Here is a 16,155-nt window from a genome sequence, read left to right on the forward strand (position 1 = left end):
GACATTTCTACAAATGACCATCAGGCATTCTGTGAATGAGCGCATTGATTTCAACAGATGTATTTTTCTGCTTCTTAGCTTGATAAATATCAGATAATATTTTATTAGGTCTTACCGCTTGGTCTGTGCAAATGTGTGTTTTATAATTCTTATTTTAAAATCCTATTTGTATTTCAGGGCAAACGAGGCATGAATGACAGAAGAGGCTCTGATACACAGAAACGAAAATCAGAGTGTAGGTTGTCTTTTAATCCGATTGTACTATTAAATATTTTTCTTATTTATTTCTTAACCGATTTTATGTAGCCGCCCAACTCACCAAAGTGACTTCGGGCAGCACACAGCAATAAATAAAATATAAAGTATAAAAATAGCAAATCCAAATATAAAAACCATAGTAATAAATATCCTAAAAACCCAAAATACAACCATAAATGAAAATACAAACGAGAACGGACTTTAATTTTCTAATAGAATCATCTACTCTTTATAGTATCTTTTCATATTTTAGAATTTTTGGATAGCTCAGTTAAAATCAGAACATCTTTTTCTTTTAAGATTGACCAATATTTCTTAGGTGGCAGGTGTTATGGGTTGAGGGCAAGAAATTATTTTAATAATTTAAAATATATAAAATATATAAATTACCTTGTGTATCTTTGGCACCTCCCATCGTATTAACCAGAATATATTACCGTGTTTCCCCGAAAATACAACCTGTCCCGAAACTAAACCCATGCCACATTTTTCGCGTGGGCAAAAATATAAGCCCACCCCCGAAAATAAACCCCTCCTCCGGCCAGGCAGAGCACCGCTCACTGACCTAGCGTTATTCCGAAAGCGCCAAGTCGCAGGAGCGGGGGGGGGAGCGCTCACGTTGCTTGCTGCCTTCGGGATACCGCTAGGTTGGGGAGTGGCGTTCTGCCTGGCCGAAGGGGAGAGTTGCCGGGCGGCTGCTCCCTTGTGAACTGGCTCCCGAAGAGCCGGGCACAGCCTCAGGGGCGAAGCAGCCATGAGGTAATCATGCCCACGAGCAGCCGCCCGGCAAATCCCCTCTCCAGCCGGGAAGAGCGCCATTCACTGACCTAGGGGGTAATCCCTAAGGTGCCAAGCCATGTGGCACTCTGCCCATCCCCCAGCTCCTGCGGCTTGGCACATTCGGGATACCCCCTAGGTCAAATGGAGCTCTGCCCGGCTGGAGAAGGGGGTTGCGCGAGCGCCTGTTCCGCTCGCAGCTTCACCAAGCCCTTGCCAGGCTCTTCCAGGCCACCGCCACTGGCTGCTGCTGCCCGCCGCCGCCGCCGCCCCGCTCCGCGCAACTTCAAAACTCGGGCCGAGTCTTTCAGCATCGGCCGCTCTAGGAGTGCTCTCTATGGTGGGCTGGCTGCCGGACAGGGAGTTTTCCAGCAGCCGGCCCACCATAGAGAGCACTCCTAGAGCGGCCAATGCTGAAAGACTCGGCCCGAGTTTTGAAGTTGCGCGGAGCGGAGCGGGGCGGCGGCGGCGGTGGCCTGGGAGAGCCTGGCAAGGGCTTGGTGAAGCTGCGAGCGGAACAGGTGCTCGCGCAACCCCCTTCTCCAGCCGGGCAGAGCTCCATGCACTGACCTAGGGGGTATCCCGAATGTGCCAAGCCGCAGGAGCTGGGGGATGGGCAGAGCGCCACATGGCTTGGCACCTTAGGGATTACCCCCTAGGTCAGTGAATGGCGCTCTTCCCGGCTGGAGAGGGGATTTGCCGGGTGGCAGCTCGTGAGCATGGTTACCTCATGGCTGCTTTGCCCCTGAGGCTGTGCCCGGCACTTCGGGAGCCACTTCACAAGGGAGCAGCCGCCTGGCAGCCCCAAAACAATAAGCCCTCCCTGATAATAAACCCAAGGGCACATTTCGTGGGGCAAAAGAAAATAAGCCCCTGGTGTATTTTCGGGGAAACACGGTATATTATATCTGTTTTATTTAAATAATTATCTATTTACCTGTCTGTCTATTTATAAACTGCTACAATCCCCAGATTGGCAAGTATAAGTTGTAACAATTGCCCTGATATGTTTTACATCTTTCAGCTTCTTCTGACATGTCTACATTCATTTATGATCCAGATACTGGAAATTATTTTGATCCCATAAGTGGAGTGTACTATGATTCCAATACTCAGGTGAGATTGTATGCATAAATGAGTTCCTTTTCTTTTTTCATTATTATGAAATGTTCTTTTTTTAAAAAAAAAAAATCTTCCCCCCCTTTTCTAGAGAGAAATACCAATGGGTCGAGAAGCATCATCACCACCATCTAGTATGAGGCATTATAAAAGCCAAGAAAGGACAAGTGAAAGAGATGAGCCATCTAGTAGAGATAATAGAGAGAGAAGAGAAAGACACAGAAATAAATCAGCCAAGGTACTTATAGGTTATGAGAACATAGTTATGAATTATGTAACCTACATATTTAAAGTATAAAATACTGAAAGTGAAAAAGGGTTGGAATCAGTGGTGGGTTGCAGACGGTACACCCCGGTACAGGCGTACGGGAGCCAGCCCAGAGCATCAGATACCGTTCCGGTACGGTGCTCCGGAGGGCCCACCTGCCTGCCCGAGCTCCTTACTGGAGTTTAAAGGCGCCTGCACAATGCTCCGCGGAGCAGCTGGAGAGTTGCGGAGCATCGCAGAGGTGCTTGAACTCATGCGCGCGCTGCGCATATCCATGAGGATGCCGCCTGCCCCATTCCAACTGTACCAGTTGGAACAGGATTTGCAACCCACCACTGGTTGGAATTCTATTCAACCAGTATGTATGAATAACAGGCTTGCCCAGCTTATCATTTTTCTTGGAAATAAAATAGCCAAGTACAAAAAATATTGTTTTTATACTTGTCTTTGTAAGTAGGAACAATGGAGAGAAAGAAGCAAAAGTACTCATGTAAGCAGTGGAATTGTAAACAAGCTTTTAATTGTCGTTTAATGTTTCAGAATGAGCATCAAGAGGACAAATTTTCTGCAGAAGACGTCTTTAAAAAGCCACTACCCCCAATATTGAAAAAAGAAGAAAGTACTCCTCCAGTAAGAATTCATTATTTAACTATTGCAATAATTTGTCTTAAAATTTAATTTTATCTTAAGTTTTTAAAAGTATGCTCCTGACAATATTCTATACATATTTATTTAGGTATATGTTCTTTATTCCATCATGCTTTTGGATAGAGCTAAGAGTCTCAGGAGAGCTGGCTTTACTATGTTCTGGGTGTAGGAAAGTGACACATTTGTACACTTTATAGCTATTTTACAGGCTGGTTTATGGCAGAGCACACCTGAAGCAAAATCTTTTAGAAAGCAAGAAAAATCTTTGAATTATTCAAGAGGTTTCTCTCTAAAGCTACAAGCCCTTTAGAAAGTAGGATTTTTGTAGTTTGTCTTAATCTTCCATAATTTTGCTTGTAATAGAATAGTCAGAAGGTGCAGATGTGGTGAAACACCCATCTATTTTATGTAGTGATATGGGGAACCCTTGTGTTATTGTTTCTTCTAGATGAACTCTCACTTAGTGTTCATTCCTGAGGTACTAAATGTAAAGCATGGGACATTTCTCATCTCAGACAAACCTCTAATAGACTTTAAGAAAACTGAGCAAGGAAGAATGGTGACTTAATTTAATATGGCTGTCCTTTTAGGCCTAGTTTTTTGTATTGGTTGTCGAATTTCAGTTTTGCTCTCAGTCCATGACCTATGGCAGATTCAATATATTTAAGGCATAGAGACACTGGAGATAGTACACAAGTTACTGGATCTATCCTGTGGCTATTATACCTCGGCTGTAAAAATCCAAATCACTAGATACAGTTTTGTATATTTTGTATGTCATTTTCAGATAATCACCTCTCCTTTGCAGCTCATATATGGTAGCCTTCATCTAGCCCTAGTCTTTTAGTAAAAAGAGCTTCATTTATCCATTCAGTTCATATAGCTTAACAATGTATCTGCATGTTACTGAAGAAGGGAGCTGCCTTTTATTTTTGTAATCTGTTCAGTATTATACAGTACTTTGGCCAACTTGATGTTGACAGATTAAGGTGAAATAAGATAAAGTAGAAATTATTAAAATATGTTCCTTTTAAATAATCCATAAATAAGGAAAAAGCATGTTTTTCTATCAGAAGCGATTTACATAGGGAAACATTGGCATAGTTTTCACACAAGTCAATGTAATTTCAGCATGAATGATGTTCAGGTTTGAGAGAGATATAGGTAAATTTGAGAACAAAGGTAAAGGGTAAAAAAAGGGTTAAAAAGGGTAAAAAATTTGAACAGGAAGGATCTGGGTTCAAATTTTAGTAGTATGTTAACATGGCTCCTACTCTGTAATTGCATAGCTAGTGTATTTAAGATGTAAATGGTAAATAATGGTAATATTGCAAGTTTATTTGTAACTCTATTATGTCCTTGCTTTATTTAAAATCTAATTTTTATATTTTAAAAAGTATTCCATTTGTTTTGACATGATTGCATAACCACTTCAAATTTCAAATCATTACATTATGACTACATCCACTTTATTACAGATAATAAAGAAATGCCATTAGATTAGTTTATGGTAAAGTAAAATATGAATTTGGATCTGCTTTCTGATGTATAACTTATTTATTATTCTATATAATACATTAATTATATGCTCAGACGGAAGCATATTATCCTTGATGTCATATTGGTCATTTGAGGCATCCAAACACAGTGACTGGATTTGCTTCAATTCTGCATGTGGATTCATTCTTTTATCCCTTTTCTACAGCCAAAGGTGGTGAATCCTCTGATAGGGCTTTTGGGAGAATATGGTGGAGATAGTGACAACGAGGAAGAAGAGGATGAAGAGCCACAGCCACAGCCATCACGGCCAGTAGTCCAACAAGAGGAAAGGCCCCAAAAGGTTGAAAGCGATGAAGATAAACTGACGGACTGGAATAAATTAGCATGTTTACTTTGCCGGAGGCAGTTTCCAAATAAAGAGGTTCTGATTAAACATCAACAACTATCCAATCTTCATAAAGTAAGAAAGGCCGCAATATGTTCTGAGAGCTTTGGCTGTACGTTTAGTAAATTTGTTTCATTTGGCAGTTAGGCAGAAGCACAACCAGAAATTAAACAGGTTTTCAGATTAAGTATTTCAGTTCTGAATCCTGAACCATACTGCCGTGCAAACATTGTGAATAGTGAAGGAACCTACCCAAACACCTTCAGTTCAAAATTAATAGATTGGACTGTTTCTTCTAGTTAATTCATTAAGGACGTGGCTTTGATAACTGAGAAAAAATTAGGGTTGCCATAGGAACAGGTAGAATCTTCAGTAAAAAACCAGCTATGCTATTCACAATTGAGGATATTTCTTACTATGTCAACTAAAAAAAATTAAGCAATATAAACTGTCTCCTACACACAAGATTTAGAATGACTGGGAAAATGGACTTGCCATAAGAATTGTTTTCTTAGTAGTAGAAGTAGATATTATTGTAGTTCAAAGTGGAACATTAAATTGTTACTGGAAACTGGAAAAAAATGAAGTTCCATGTTTCACACGTGCTTCCTTCAGATGTACTATGTACACCTTTACTTGGTAAATGTAATCAAATTGCTTTATTGTTTTCAGTATTAAGTGACAAAATATAAAAGTATGACAAAGAATTAGATCTATATTATTCTAAATCTTGATCTTAACTTTGATTTAAAGCAAACTCTAATTGTTGCTGATCACAATACAGATGTATTAAATCTATGGTGATATTTGAAAGGAGAAGAGGCATGTGAGGTTTTAAGAAAGATCAGAGTAGTTTAGATGGAAATATGTGGGGCTCGTCATCAGAGATTCTCAAAGCAGCTGATTTTGACTTCTTCCAACAGAACATTTATATAATTCAATTAATTAAAATTAACAGTTAAATACAAAGAGAACACACTATGATCTCGTCTTGGAAAAAAATGGCTGCTTTAATGAGTACCTTGATATAATTTTCCTCTTATTGTGCTATGCATTATGTAGAACTTTGGTAGCTTTTGGTATTACAATTTACTCTGGGGTTTCCCCTTATTCTCAAATATCTATTGCTGTGCATTACGGACACCTGGTTGGGTTAGGGAGGGGTGTTCCCCTTAGTGAACTATGCCCATCAGACTTCTGGGCATTTCACCAGCCGAGAGCCCAGGGCAGGGGCGGGGTGGTGGCGGTGGTTATTAGGGAAAGTCTCAGACCTCAGGAGGTCACTGTGCTTCAAATAGGCGGGCGTGAGTCCCTTTTTGTGAAATGGGGCCTTGGAGTTCAGGTGGGTCTTTTTGTTACGTACCTGTCTCCCTGCTAAGTTTCATCGGCCCTGCCGGAGCTGCTGAATGTGTTAGCTGGATTGGCGGTTGATTTCCCCAGGCTTATGGTCCTGGGGGTTTTCAATCTGCCTTCCATTGGCGAGAGATCCGAGTCAGCTCAGGAGTTCATGGCTTCCATGACGGTTATGGACCTGACTCAGTTAATTCAAGACCCCACCCATAATAGGGGACACACGCTCGACCTGATTTTTGTCTCTGGGCAGTGGATGAATGATCTAGATTTAGGGGATATTTCTATTCAACCCTTGTCATGGTCTGATCATTTCCTCATCAGGCTTGACTTCCATACTGCTACCCCTCGCTACAGGGAGGCGGAGGCGGAACTAACTAGATGGTTCTGCCCCAGGCGCCTGATGGACCCTGAAAGGTTCCTGATGGAGCTTGGGACTTTTCCTGAATCCCTTGGTCACAACTCGACCGAAGCCCTAGTGGAAGCCTGGGATAGGGCAGCCACTGGGGCCTTGGATCGTGTTGTGCCTTTGCGGCCTCTGACCCGGTGTCGATCCCAGGCGGCTCCCTGGTTTACTGAGGAGCTCCCGGAGATGAAACGCTGGAAAAGAAGCCTAGAGAGTGGTTGGAGGGCCAGCCAGTCCGAATCTGATCGAACACTAGTAATAATTCATATTAAAACCTACTTAGTGGCGATAAAAGTGGCAAAACGGCAACATTTTTCCGCTCTTATCGCGTCCGCAGATAACTGCCCAGCCGCCCTGTTTAGGGTGACCCATTCCTTACTTAACCAAGGAACTGGGAAAGACCCCTTGCAGGGTAGGGCTGAAGAATTTGTTCAGTATCTGCAGGATAAAATCACTCAGATCTGGACAGGCTTGGACTCTGACTGGGTAGATTCGGGCGAGTCGACGGGGATGAATCTTGTGGAGACAATCTGGGATGAGTTTGACCCTGTGACCCCCGAGGGCATGGACAGGATTATGGGGAGACTCAGTGCTGCCACTTGTGTGCTGGACCCGTGTCCTCTTGGTTAGTTTCGGCTTCCCGAGAGGTGACACGAGGCTGGCTCTAGGCGATTACCAACGCTTCATTGAGAGAAGGGTTCTTTCCCACCGCCTTGAAGAAGGCGATGGTAAGGCCTTAAGAAGCCTTCCCTGGACCCAGCTTCTTTAGCCAACTATCGTCCGGTCTCCAACCTTCGCTTTGTAGCAAAGGTTGTCGAGAGAGTGGTAGCATGTCAGCTTCCCCAGTACCTGGATGAAGCTGTCTACCTGGATCCGTTTCAGTCGGGTTTCAGGCCCGGGTACAGCATGGAGACTGCATTGGTCACGTTGGTTGATGATCTCTGGCGGGCCCGGGACAGGGGCTGCTCCTCTTTCCTGGTCCTATTAGACCTCTCGGTGGCTTTCGATACCATCGACCATGGTATCCTACTGCGACAACCCAGGGGGTTGGGAATGGGGGGCACCATTTTACGGTGGTTCTCCTCCTACCTGTCGGATCGGTCGCAAGTTCGTCTTGACTGGAGGGCAGGGATCAACCCCAAGGCGCATCACTTGTGGGGTGCCCCTGGGGTCGGTTCTCTCACCCCCTCCTGTTCAACATATATATGAAACCGCTGGGCAAGATCATCCGTGGTTTTGGGGTACGGTATCATCAATATGCTGATGATACCCAACTTTTCATCTCTACCCCAAACCACCCAAACGATGCCCTCGATGTGATGTCCCGATGCCTGGGGGCTGTGCGGATCTGGATGGGGAGGAACAGGCTCAAACTCAATCCCTCCAAGACTTGAGTGGCTGTGGTTTCTGTCATCCTGATTTGTGCATCTTGTTCCATCTTTGATGATAGGGGGAGAAATTTTAGCTCCCTCAGAGAGGGCCCGCAATCTGGGAGTCCTCCTGGACACGCAGCTTAGTTTAGAAGAGCACCTGACGGCTGTGACCAGGGGGACCTTTTACCAGGTTCGCCTGGTACATCAGTTGAGCCCCTTCCTGGATCGGGATGCTCTATGAACAGTCACTCATGCCCTCATCCTTTCTCGCTGGACTACTGCAATGCTCTCTACATGGGACTGCCCTTGAAGAGCACCCGGAGGCTTCAGCTGGTCCAGTATGCGGCCACGCGGTTTATCATGGGGGTACCTAGCTGCTCCCATGTTACACCCCGTTTAGGCAGCCTGCACTGGTTGCAGGTTGTTTTCCGGGTGCGATTATAAATAAATAATAAATAAATATTTATTTCTTAGCCGCACCCTCTCCCGAAGGACTCGGGGCGGCGTACAATGAAACATATGAAATAAATATGTGGACAAAACAAACATATAACAGAGACATATACCGAGACATACACAAGGAGGAGGTCGGCTGATGAATAAAAAACAATTAGAATACAGTGATTAAAAAACCCCTAAATAATTAAATATAATTAAAATACCCAATTAAAAACCCGTCAGGAGCGATATGGTTAGATCAAAGTTGAGCCAGGCCCGCTACTTGGAATAGGTGGGTCTTAAGCTTAATACGAAAGGAGCGGAGGTCAGAGGTATTCCTAATATCCGGAGGGAGGTCATTCCACAGGGCTGGGCCCGCCACAGAGAAGGCTCTACTCCTAGGCGCCGCCCCCCGACACTGTCTAGTGGACGGCACCTGGAGGAGGCCCTCTCTGTGCGAGCGGATTGGTCGCAGGAATGTATGGGGCAGAATACGATCCCGCAAGTAACTAGGTCCTGAGCCATGGAGCGCTTTAAAGATTGTTATCAAAACCTTGAAACGCACCCGATAGACCACAGGAAGCCAGTGCAGCTCGCGCAGGAACGGTGTCACATGGGAGTACCTATTACTCCCCATAATTACCCGCGTGGCTGCGTTCTGGACCAACTGTAGCCTCCGGGTGCATTTCAAGGGAAGCCCCATGTAGAGAGCGTTACAGTAGTCCAAGCGAGACGTCACCAGCGCATGAGTGACTGTGCATAAGGCGTCCCGGCCCAGTAGGGGGCGCAATTGGCGCACCAGGCGAACCTGGTGGAACGCCCCCCTTGCCACGGCTGTCACATGGTCATCCATGGACAGCCGGGCATCCAGGAGGACGCCCAAATTGCGCGCCCACTCCACGGGGGCAAGTTGAATGCCCCCAATGGCCAATGATGGAGTTAATTGGCTGAACCGGGGAGCTGGTACCCACAGCCACTCCGTCTTGGAGGGGTTGAGCTTGAGTCGGTTGTCATCCATCCAGATCCGTACGGCTTCCACACACCGGGACATCACTTCGATGGCCTCGTTGGGGTGGTTCGGGGTGGAAAAGTACAGCTGAGTATCATCAGCGTACAGGTGGTATCCCACCCCGAAACCACGGATGATCTCACCCAGCGGCTTCATATATGTGTTGAACAGGAGTGGCGAGAGGACCGACCCCTGTGGCACCCCACAAGTAAGGGGGCGTAGGGTCGACCTCTCTTCTCCTGCCAACACACGCTGCGTCCGGCCAGAAAGGTAGGAGCCGAACCACCGCAAAACGGTGCCCCGGACCCCCAACCCCTCCAGCCGGCGCAGCAGGATACCATGGTCGATGGTATCAAAAGCCGCCGAGAGGTCTAATAGGACCAGGATAGAGGAACAACCTCTATCTCTGGCCCTCCAGAGATCATCCACCAACGCGACCAAGGCCGTCTCCGTGCTGTGACCGGGGCGGAAGCCGGACTGGCGCGGGTCTAGATAATCATTTTCCTCCAGATGACGTGGAAACTGGTAGGCCACCACACTCTCTACAACCTTCGCCAAAAAGGGAAGGTTGGATACAGGACGATAATTGGCCAGCTCCAAAGGGTCCAGGGAAGGCTTCTTGAGCAAGGGTCTCACCACCGCCTCTTTCAAGGCGGCCGGGAGAGACCCCTTGCTCAACGAAGCATTCACTAGGCCCAGGAGCCAGTCTCGTGTAACCTCCCAGGATGCCAGTACAAGCCAGGAGGGGCACGGGTCCAATAAACATGTGGTGGGTCGCAGTCGTCCACGCATTCTGTCCAAATCCTCAAACTCCTCCCAGATCGATTCCTCAAGACTCGCCATGGACGTCTCCATTGGACCACTGACAGGGACCCAATCCCTCCGGATTTGAACGATTTTATCCTGCAGATATTTACCAAATTCCTCTGCCCTGCCCTGTAGAGGGGCCTCCCGCGGCCTCTGAAACAAGAGGGAGCGGGACACCCGAAACAGGGCGGCAGGGCGGTTCTCCGCGGATGCAATGAGAGTGGCACAATATTGGCGTTTGGCCACTCTCAATGCCACAAGGTACGTCCTTAAATGGGCTCGTGCCTGTGTTCGATCAAATTCGGAGCGAGAGGATCTCCAACGACTCTCTAGACGTCTCTTGCGGCATTTCATCACCCTTAGTTCCTCGGTAAACCAAGGGGCCAGGGTGGATCGTTGCCGCCGGAGAGGCCGCAAAGGCGCCACCCGGTTCAAGGCCCCGGTAGTCGCATTATTCCACGCGACCACCAGGTCCTCTACCCGGGGGTGGGTCAAGGTTACAGGAGGTGGCCCAAGCTCCGTCTGGAACCTATCAGGTTCCATCAGGCGCCTGGGGCGGAACCATCTGGTACTTTCCGGTTCCGATTCAAGGTACTAATTATGACCTTTAAAGCGCTCCATGGCTTAGGCCCAGGGTACATGCGAGACCACCTACTGCCACCAGTAGCCTCCCACCGTCCAGTGCGATCCCACAGAGTTGGCCTCCTCAGGGTGCCGTCGGCCAGACAGTTGTCCACTAGCGGCCCCCAGGGGGAGAGCCTTCTTTGTGGGAGCGCCTTCCCTCTGGAATGAGCTGCCCCCGGAGCTTCGCATAATCCCCGACCTTCGGTCCTTCCAACGCGCCCTAAAAAATTGGCTTTTCCAGCAAGCCGGCCTGGCCTGTTAATTTTATCTCATTTTAAAAATGTTAGTGTTATATTAATTCGGTTTGTTTCTTGGATTGTTTCTAATTTTCTTTTAAGTTTTGTAATATGTGTTTTTTAATGCTGTACGCCGCCCTGAGTCCTTTGGGAGAAGGGCGGCATATAAATCCAATAAAACAAACAAACAATAAAACAAGCTAATCCTAATGCTGACATTTTAAGGATTTGCTTTTCCTTACAGCAAAACTTAGAGATTCACTGGAAAATAAAACGATCAGAGCAAGAACTGGCATATTTGGAGAAGCGAGAACGAGAGGTGACTAAAAGACATTTTTGCCTTATATCTGCTGCAATGTGGCTTCAGCAAACAGGGTTTTTATAAATGAACAAAACACTAAATCAATGTGTGTCCCATCTGTTGGATGTATTCATGTCCTTAGATGCAGGCAGGAACATCCACTGTGTAAATCCAAAGTAATGCTTTTACTTTTACAGTTGAGTGGTGAGAAAAGTAAAGTCTTGCACTTAGGGATGAAAAACCAAATGCATAGGTAGAGAATAGATGGTACTTGGCTCAAACAGTAGTGAGAAGGAACTTGGTATCCTAGTGGACCATCATTTAAATATAAACCAATAGTGTGCAGCTAACAAAAAAAGTCAGTTCAATCCTCGGCTGCATCAACAAGAGGATAGCATAAAGATCATGAAGAGTGATAGTACTGCTCTAAACGGCACTAATGAGACCACACTTGGAATACTGCTTCCAGTTCTCGTTGTCATGATACAAAAATACGATGCTGAGATCCTAGAGAGCGTATAGAGTACAGCAACAAAGATGATAAGGGCTAAACCATATGATGAACAGTTAAGGGGAACTAGGTATGTCTAATCTGTCAAAGAAGAGGATTAGGGGTGATGTAGTGTAGAATAACAAGAGTCGGAAGGGACCTTGGAGGGCTTCTAGTCCAACCCCATTTACCATTTCAGACAAATGGTTATCCAATATCGTCCTAAAAACTTAGTGTTGGAGCATTCACAACTTCTGGAGGCAAGTTGTTCCACTTAATTAATTGTTCTAAATGTCAGGAAATTTCTTCTTAGTTCTAGATTGCTTCTCTCCTTGATTAGTTTCTATGCATTGCTGCTTTCCCTGCCCTCAGGTGCTTTGGAGAATAGCTTGACTCCCTCTTCTTTGTGGAAACCCCTGAGATATCAGAACAATGGTATCATGTCACCCCTAGTCCTTCTTTTCATTAAAGAATAGCTGTCTTCCAGTATTTGAGGGGCTGTCAGAGAGAAGAAGGGGTCGACTTATTTTCCAAAGCATCTGAGGGCAGGACAAGAAGTAATGGAGGAAGCTCATTGAAGAGTGATCTGACCTGGAACTAAGGAGAAATTTCTTGACAGTGGGAACGGTTAACTAATGGAACAGCTTACATCCCAGAGTTGTACTAGCACTATTGCTGGAGGTCTTCAAGAAAAGATTGGACAACCATTTGTCTGGGATGGAATAAGGTCTCCTGCCGTGGGTAGAGAATTAGACTAGAAGAACTCCAAGATTCCTTCTAGCCCTGTGTTTCTATGACTGCAGATTTTTCTTTCTTGGTTTAGCTGGGCATGCATGGGCTTTCAGTTAAGGCTCCCTAGCAGGGAGTTGAGGGAACATCAGTAAAAGCATTTTTAGTAATTCTGTTTTCTAATAAAAAGGGAAAATTTAAAGAAAAGGGAAATGACCGAAGAGAGAGATTTGAGGAACGAGAATCTCCAGAGAGAAAACGGCCAAAATACTTCAGAAATTCTGACAGGTATTGACACAGCCTCATGAAATAAGTCCTTGCAGCTGCTTCTATGTCTTTTTAAATGGCATGAGACTGTGATAAAATCAGTATTTAAAATTAATATATTTTACAATTATATAATTTAAGTACTGGGATTGTTTTTGTGATGAATTATAGCCCTGCTTTGGGATTTTAATGATAAAACAGGATGTGTGTGTGTGTGTGTGTGTGTGAGAGAGAGAGAGAGAGAGAGAGAGAGAGAGAGAGGGAGAGAGAGAGAGAGAGATTTTACTTTAAACATTAAAATATAACATTGAAAAAAAATGGCTTGTTAAGTTTTGTATTTACTATTTAGCCTTCTTAGTTACTGGAAAGAAAGTGCATACACAGAATTATTTAACATATTACTTCTTAAGCATTAAGATTCTCTTATATTGGTTATGCAAATTTAAAATATACTGGATTACAGATGCATGTCTTTCAGATTTAACTTGGCTAATGCCTATGCTGAAAGAAAAATCTAATTACATCTGACAGCCTGGCTCCTAAGATTCTAGTTAACCTATAAGCAGGTATACAAAACGTACTGTACATTTCTTAAAATGTCCCACATGTATTTGTTTGCAGCGAGTATAAGACCACAGACAAAGGAAGAATGGAGAGCAATAACAAAGGAAGCCGAATGATGCAGGCTATGGGCTGGAAGGAAGGCTCGGGGCTAGGGCGCAATGAACAAGGCATGACCTCACCAGTAGAGGTAAATATCCTTTCTTTACAAATGAATGTTTACTGAACAAGCAGCATCTAGATGACCTTGGCTTAAAAAACTAAGTAATGTTATATCCAGCTAATATTTGAATTAGAGATTCCTATAAAATTCCATGTTGAGAAACCAAGCTTGGAAGTTGGAAAAACGTCATAGAAGGAGTAATTGTCAAATTGCTTCTGTTTTCAACTTGCGAAGCATTCCTGACCTGCTTTTGAGGGCATCGGTCAGAACCCTGACATTGTTGTCAAGAAGACTGCATGGATAAATCTATGTAAACACCAATAATCAAGAATGACTTGAAAAATTACTTGATGTCTTTATTTGCAATATTTGAGAGTCTTCACTGAAAAGCTACAGTATACAGAATAATATCAGTCTGAATAGCTTAATAATAATACTTGATTTTTTTTTAAAAAAAGAGAGAGCAAGAAATGCTCCAGAAGAGATACAATTTGGGTGCATGGTCCAAAAATAATCTGTTTCTATTATGATAAAATTATTACTTGAAATATGCAGTTAGAAAGTGGAAGGAGCAAACACTATTTTTCATAATCTGAGCATGAGATACAATTTCGCTGCTTCATTTCCTGAAAGGATATTGAACTCTATGGATTTGCATGCAACTGGTCCCATGTACCTAGTTAAGGCATGATTATCTCAAGGATTTTTTCCCTCTACTTCTTCCTCGTCACTGAGGTCAGGAAATGAATTTTCTTTTGTTTACATGAAATCCACCATAATTGCAGCATCCAAGGTATTGCCCTACTGGACGTTGATCTGGTACAGTTTACTGTAGCGATTTCCTGTCTAGAAAATATCTCATCTAGCTGACTCTGGAATTAATGACTCTGGAGTCTTTGAGGGTTTGTTTTAGTAAGAATAGCTACCTTTAGGACTTAATTGAAGGGAAATAGTGGAGTAGATATGTTGAAATCTGGGTTATAGCGCAGGAGCTGAATTGATCTTGCATGTCAGAAATAAATTCTAGAATGAAATAAGCATAATATTATAAGTTAAAATTCTCTCTTGCATAAATGTAGCAAGGGAAATATTGAATTTTTTAGTGCTTAATAATTATAGATAATTAAAAAACTTATTTCCTCTCTGGCAATAAAAGCATAATTGTTTCAATGAGATTTACAAATCTTTTTTTTTCAGGCAGAAAATCGGAAGAAGGGAGCAGGCTTAGGAACACAAGGAAGGCCCAGTAGAAGGCAATCTAATGAAACATATCGAGATGCAGTGCGGAGAGTCATGTTTGCCCGCTACAAGGAACTTGAATAAATGTGGAAAGAAATCACACCAAACATCTTGTATCTTCCAGTCCCTTCTTTGTGTTCTTTTTGTAATTTTTTTCTTTTTTGCTGCTGAAGTGTGTTTTGTTGTTTGTTTTTGAAATAAAACAGAAAAAAAAATCTGTGGTTTCTTCCCCCCATCCAATTTTTGAGAGAATTTACTAGATATATCAAATTATAGCCTTCTGCACCAATTATATATTTGGTGGCAAAAATACTACAGTAAAGAAAGGGACAATATCTGGATGCTTTTCACTTGGGATGACTGGTACATAATACCGAGATACCATTGATAATGCTTAATAATCTCTTATGGGATTGAAGGGGGTGCATCCATCCTGCTCTCCTCCCCCAATCGCTGTGTGATGTTTGATACTATTGTTCAGGTATCCTTGTGGATTGTCTTTCGGCATCGAGGATGGGAGGGCACAGTAGGTTATTCTTCCTCCAGGGTAGGCTTCAGTTGGTGTGCGTTGGAGGGGAAATCGGGATATGTGGGATCTGTCAGGGCTGTCTGCTCCTATTTAACTTCTACATGAAACTGCTGGATGAGGCCCTCCATCTGCATGGACTTTATGCACTGATGATACTCAGCTAAACTACCCTGCCCAACCAAATAAAGCTGCCTTCCTCACTTTCTAGAAGCTAGAAGTGGAAAAATCGAGTTTAGGCTTAAATCTAGCTAAACTAAGTAGCTATGAATTTTAGATGATCTGGATCTTGAGATCTTCCACCTTTAGTTTTAGATATACTCCTACAGAAAAAATTGTTGTGCAATTTGGGAGAGGGTGTGCTGAGACCCTCAGCCCCTCCTTAAGGAAAAGCTGTGGCCAATAGAACTTCGCAAAAATCAGTCTTAGGCATTGTACCTTAGTCAGCTTCTTGAACTTCTGTAATGTGTTGTCCTTGAAAACATTTGGTAGCTACAATTGGTTCCCACAAGAGTTATAATGAATCACAATACATACATGTAATACCTCTATTTCATAAATTGTCTCCCTATTGCCTTCTGGGTGCAATTCAAAGTGCTGTCTATAACCTATGAAGTTCTTTATGACATGCCCAGGTTATTTTAGGAACTGCATATCTAAAATTGTTTCTGCCCATTCTAC

General features: G+C 43.9%; 1 protein-coding gene across 4 annotated transcripts in view; it reads left to right on the plus strand.

Annotated features, from left to right (window-relative positions):
- RBM6 (RNA binding motif protein 6) overlaps positions 1-15,165 on the plus strand; it is an 80,565-nt gene extending 65,400 nt beyond the window's left edge. For all 4 annotated transcript variants that reach the window (XM_081937920.1, XM_081937923.1, XM_081937921.1 and 1 more), the window contains exons 13-21: positions 178-235; positions 2,060-2,151; positions 2,246-2,392; positions 2,963-3,052; positions 4,776-5,030; positions 11,443-11,517; positions 12,909-13,006; positions 13,607-13,736; positions 14,907-15,165. In XM_081937920.1, the coding sequence (XP_081794046.1) occupies positions 178-235; positions 2,060-2,151; positions 2,246-2,392; positions 2,963-3,052; positions 4,776-5,030; positions 11,443-11,517; positions 12,909-13,006; positions 13,607-13,736; positions 14,907-15,032 (1,071 nt within the window). In that variant the 3' untranslated portion in view covers positions 15,033-15,165. The remainder of the gene's footprint in view (positions 1-177; positions 236-2,059; positions 2,152-2,245; positions 2,393-2,962; positions 3,053-4,775; positions 5,031-11,442; positions 11,518-12,908; positions 13,007-13,606; positions 13,737-14,906) is intronic.
- Positions 15,166-16,155: the final 990 nt, after the last annotated feature.

Source organism: Natrix helvetica, assembly GCF_964273705.1.
Source record: "Natrix helvetica genome assembly, chromosome: 1".
Taxonomy (NCBI): Eukaryota; Metazoa; Chordata; class Lepidosauria; order Squamata; family Natricidae; genus Natrix; species Natrix helvetica.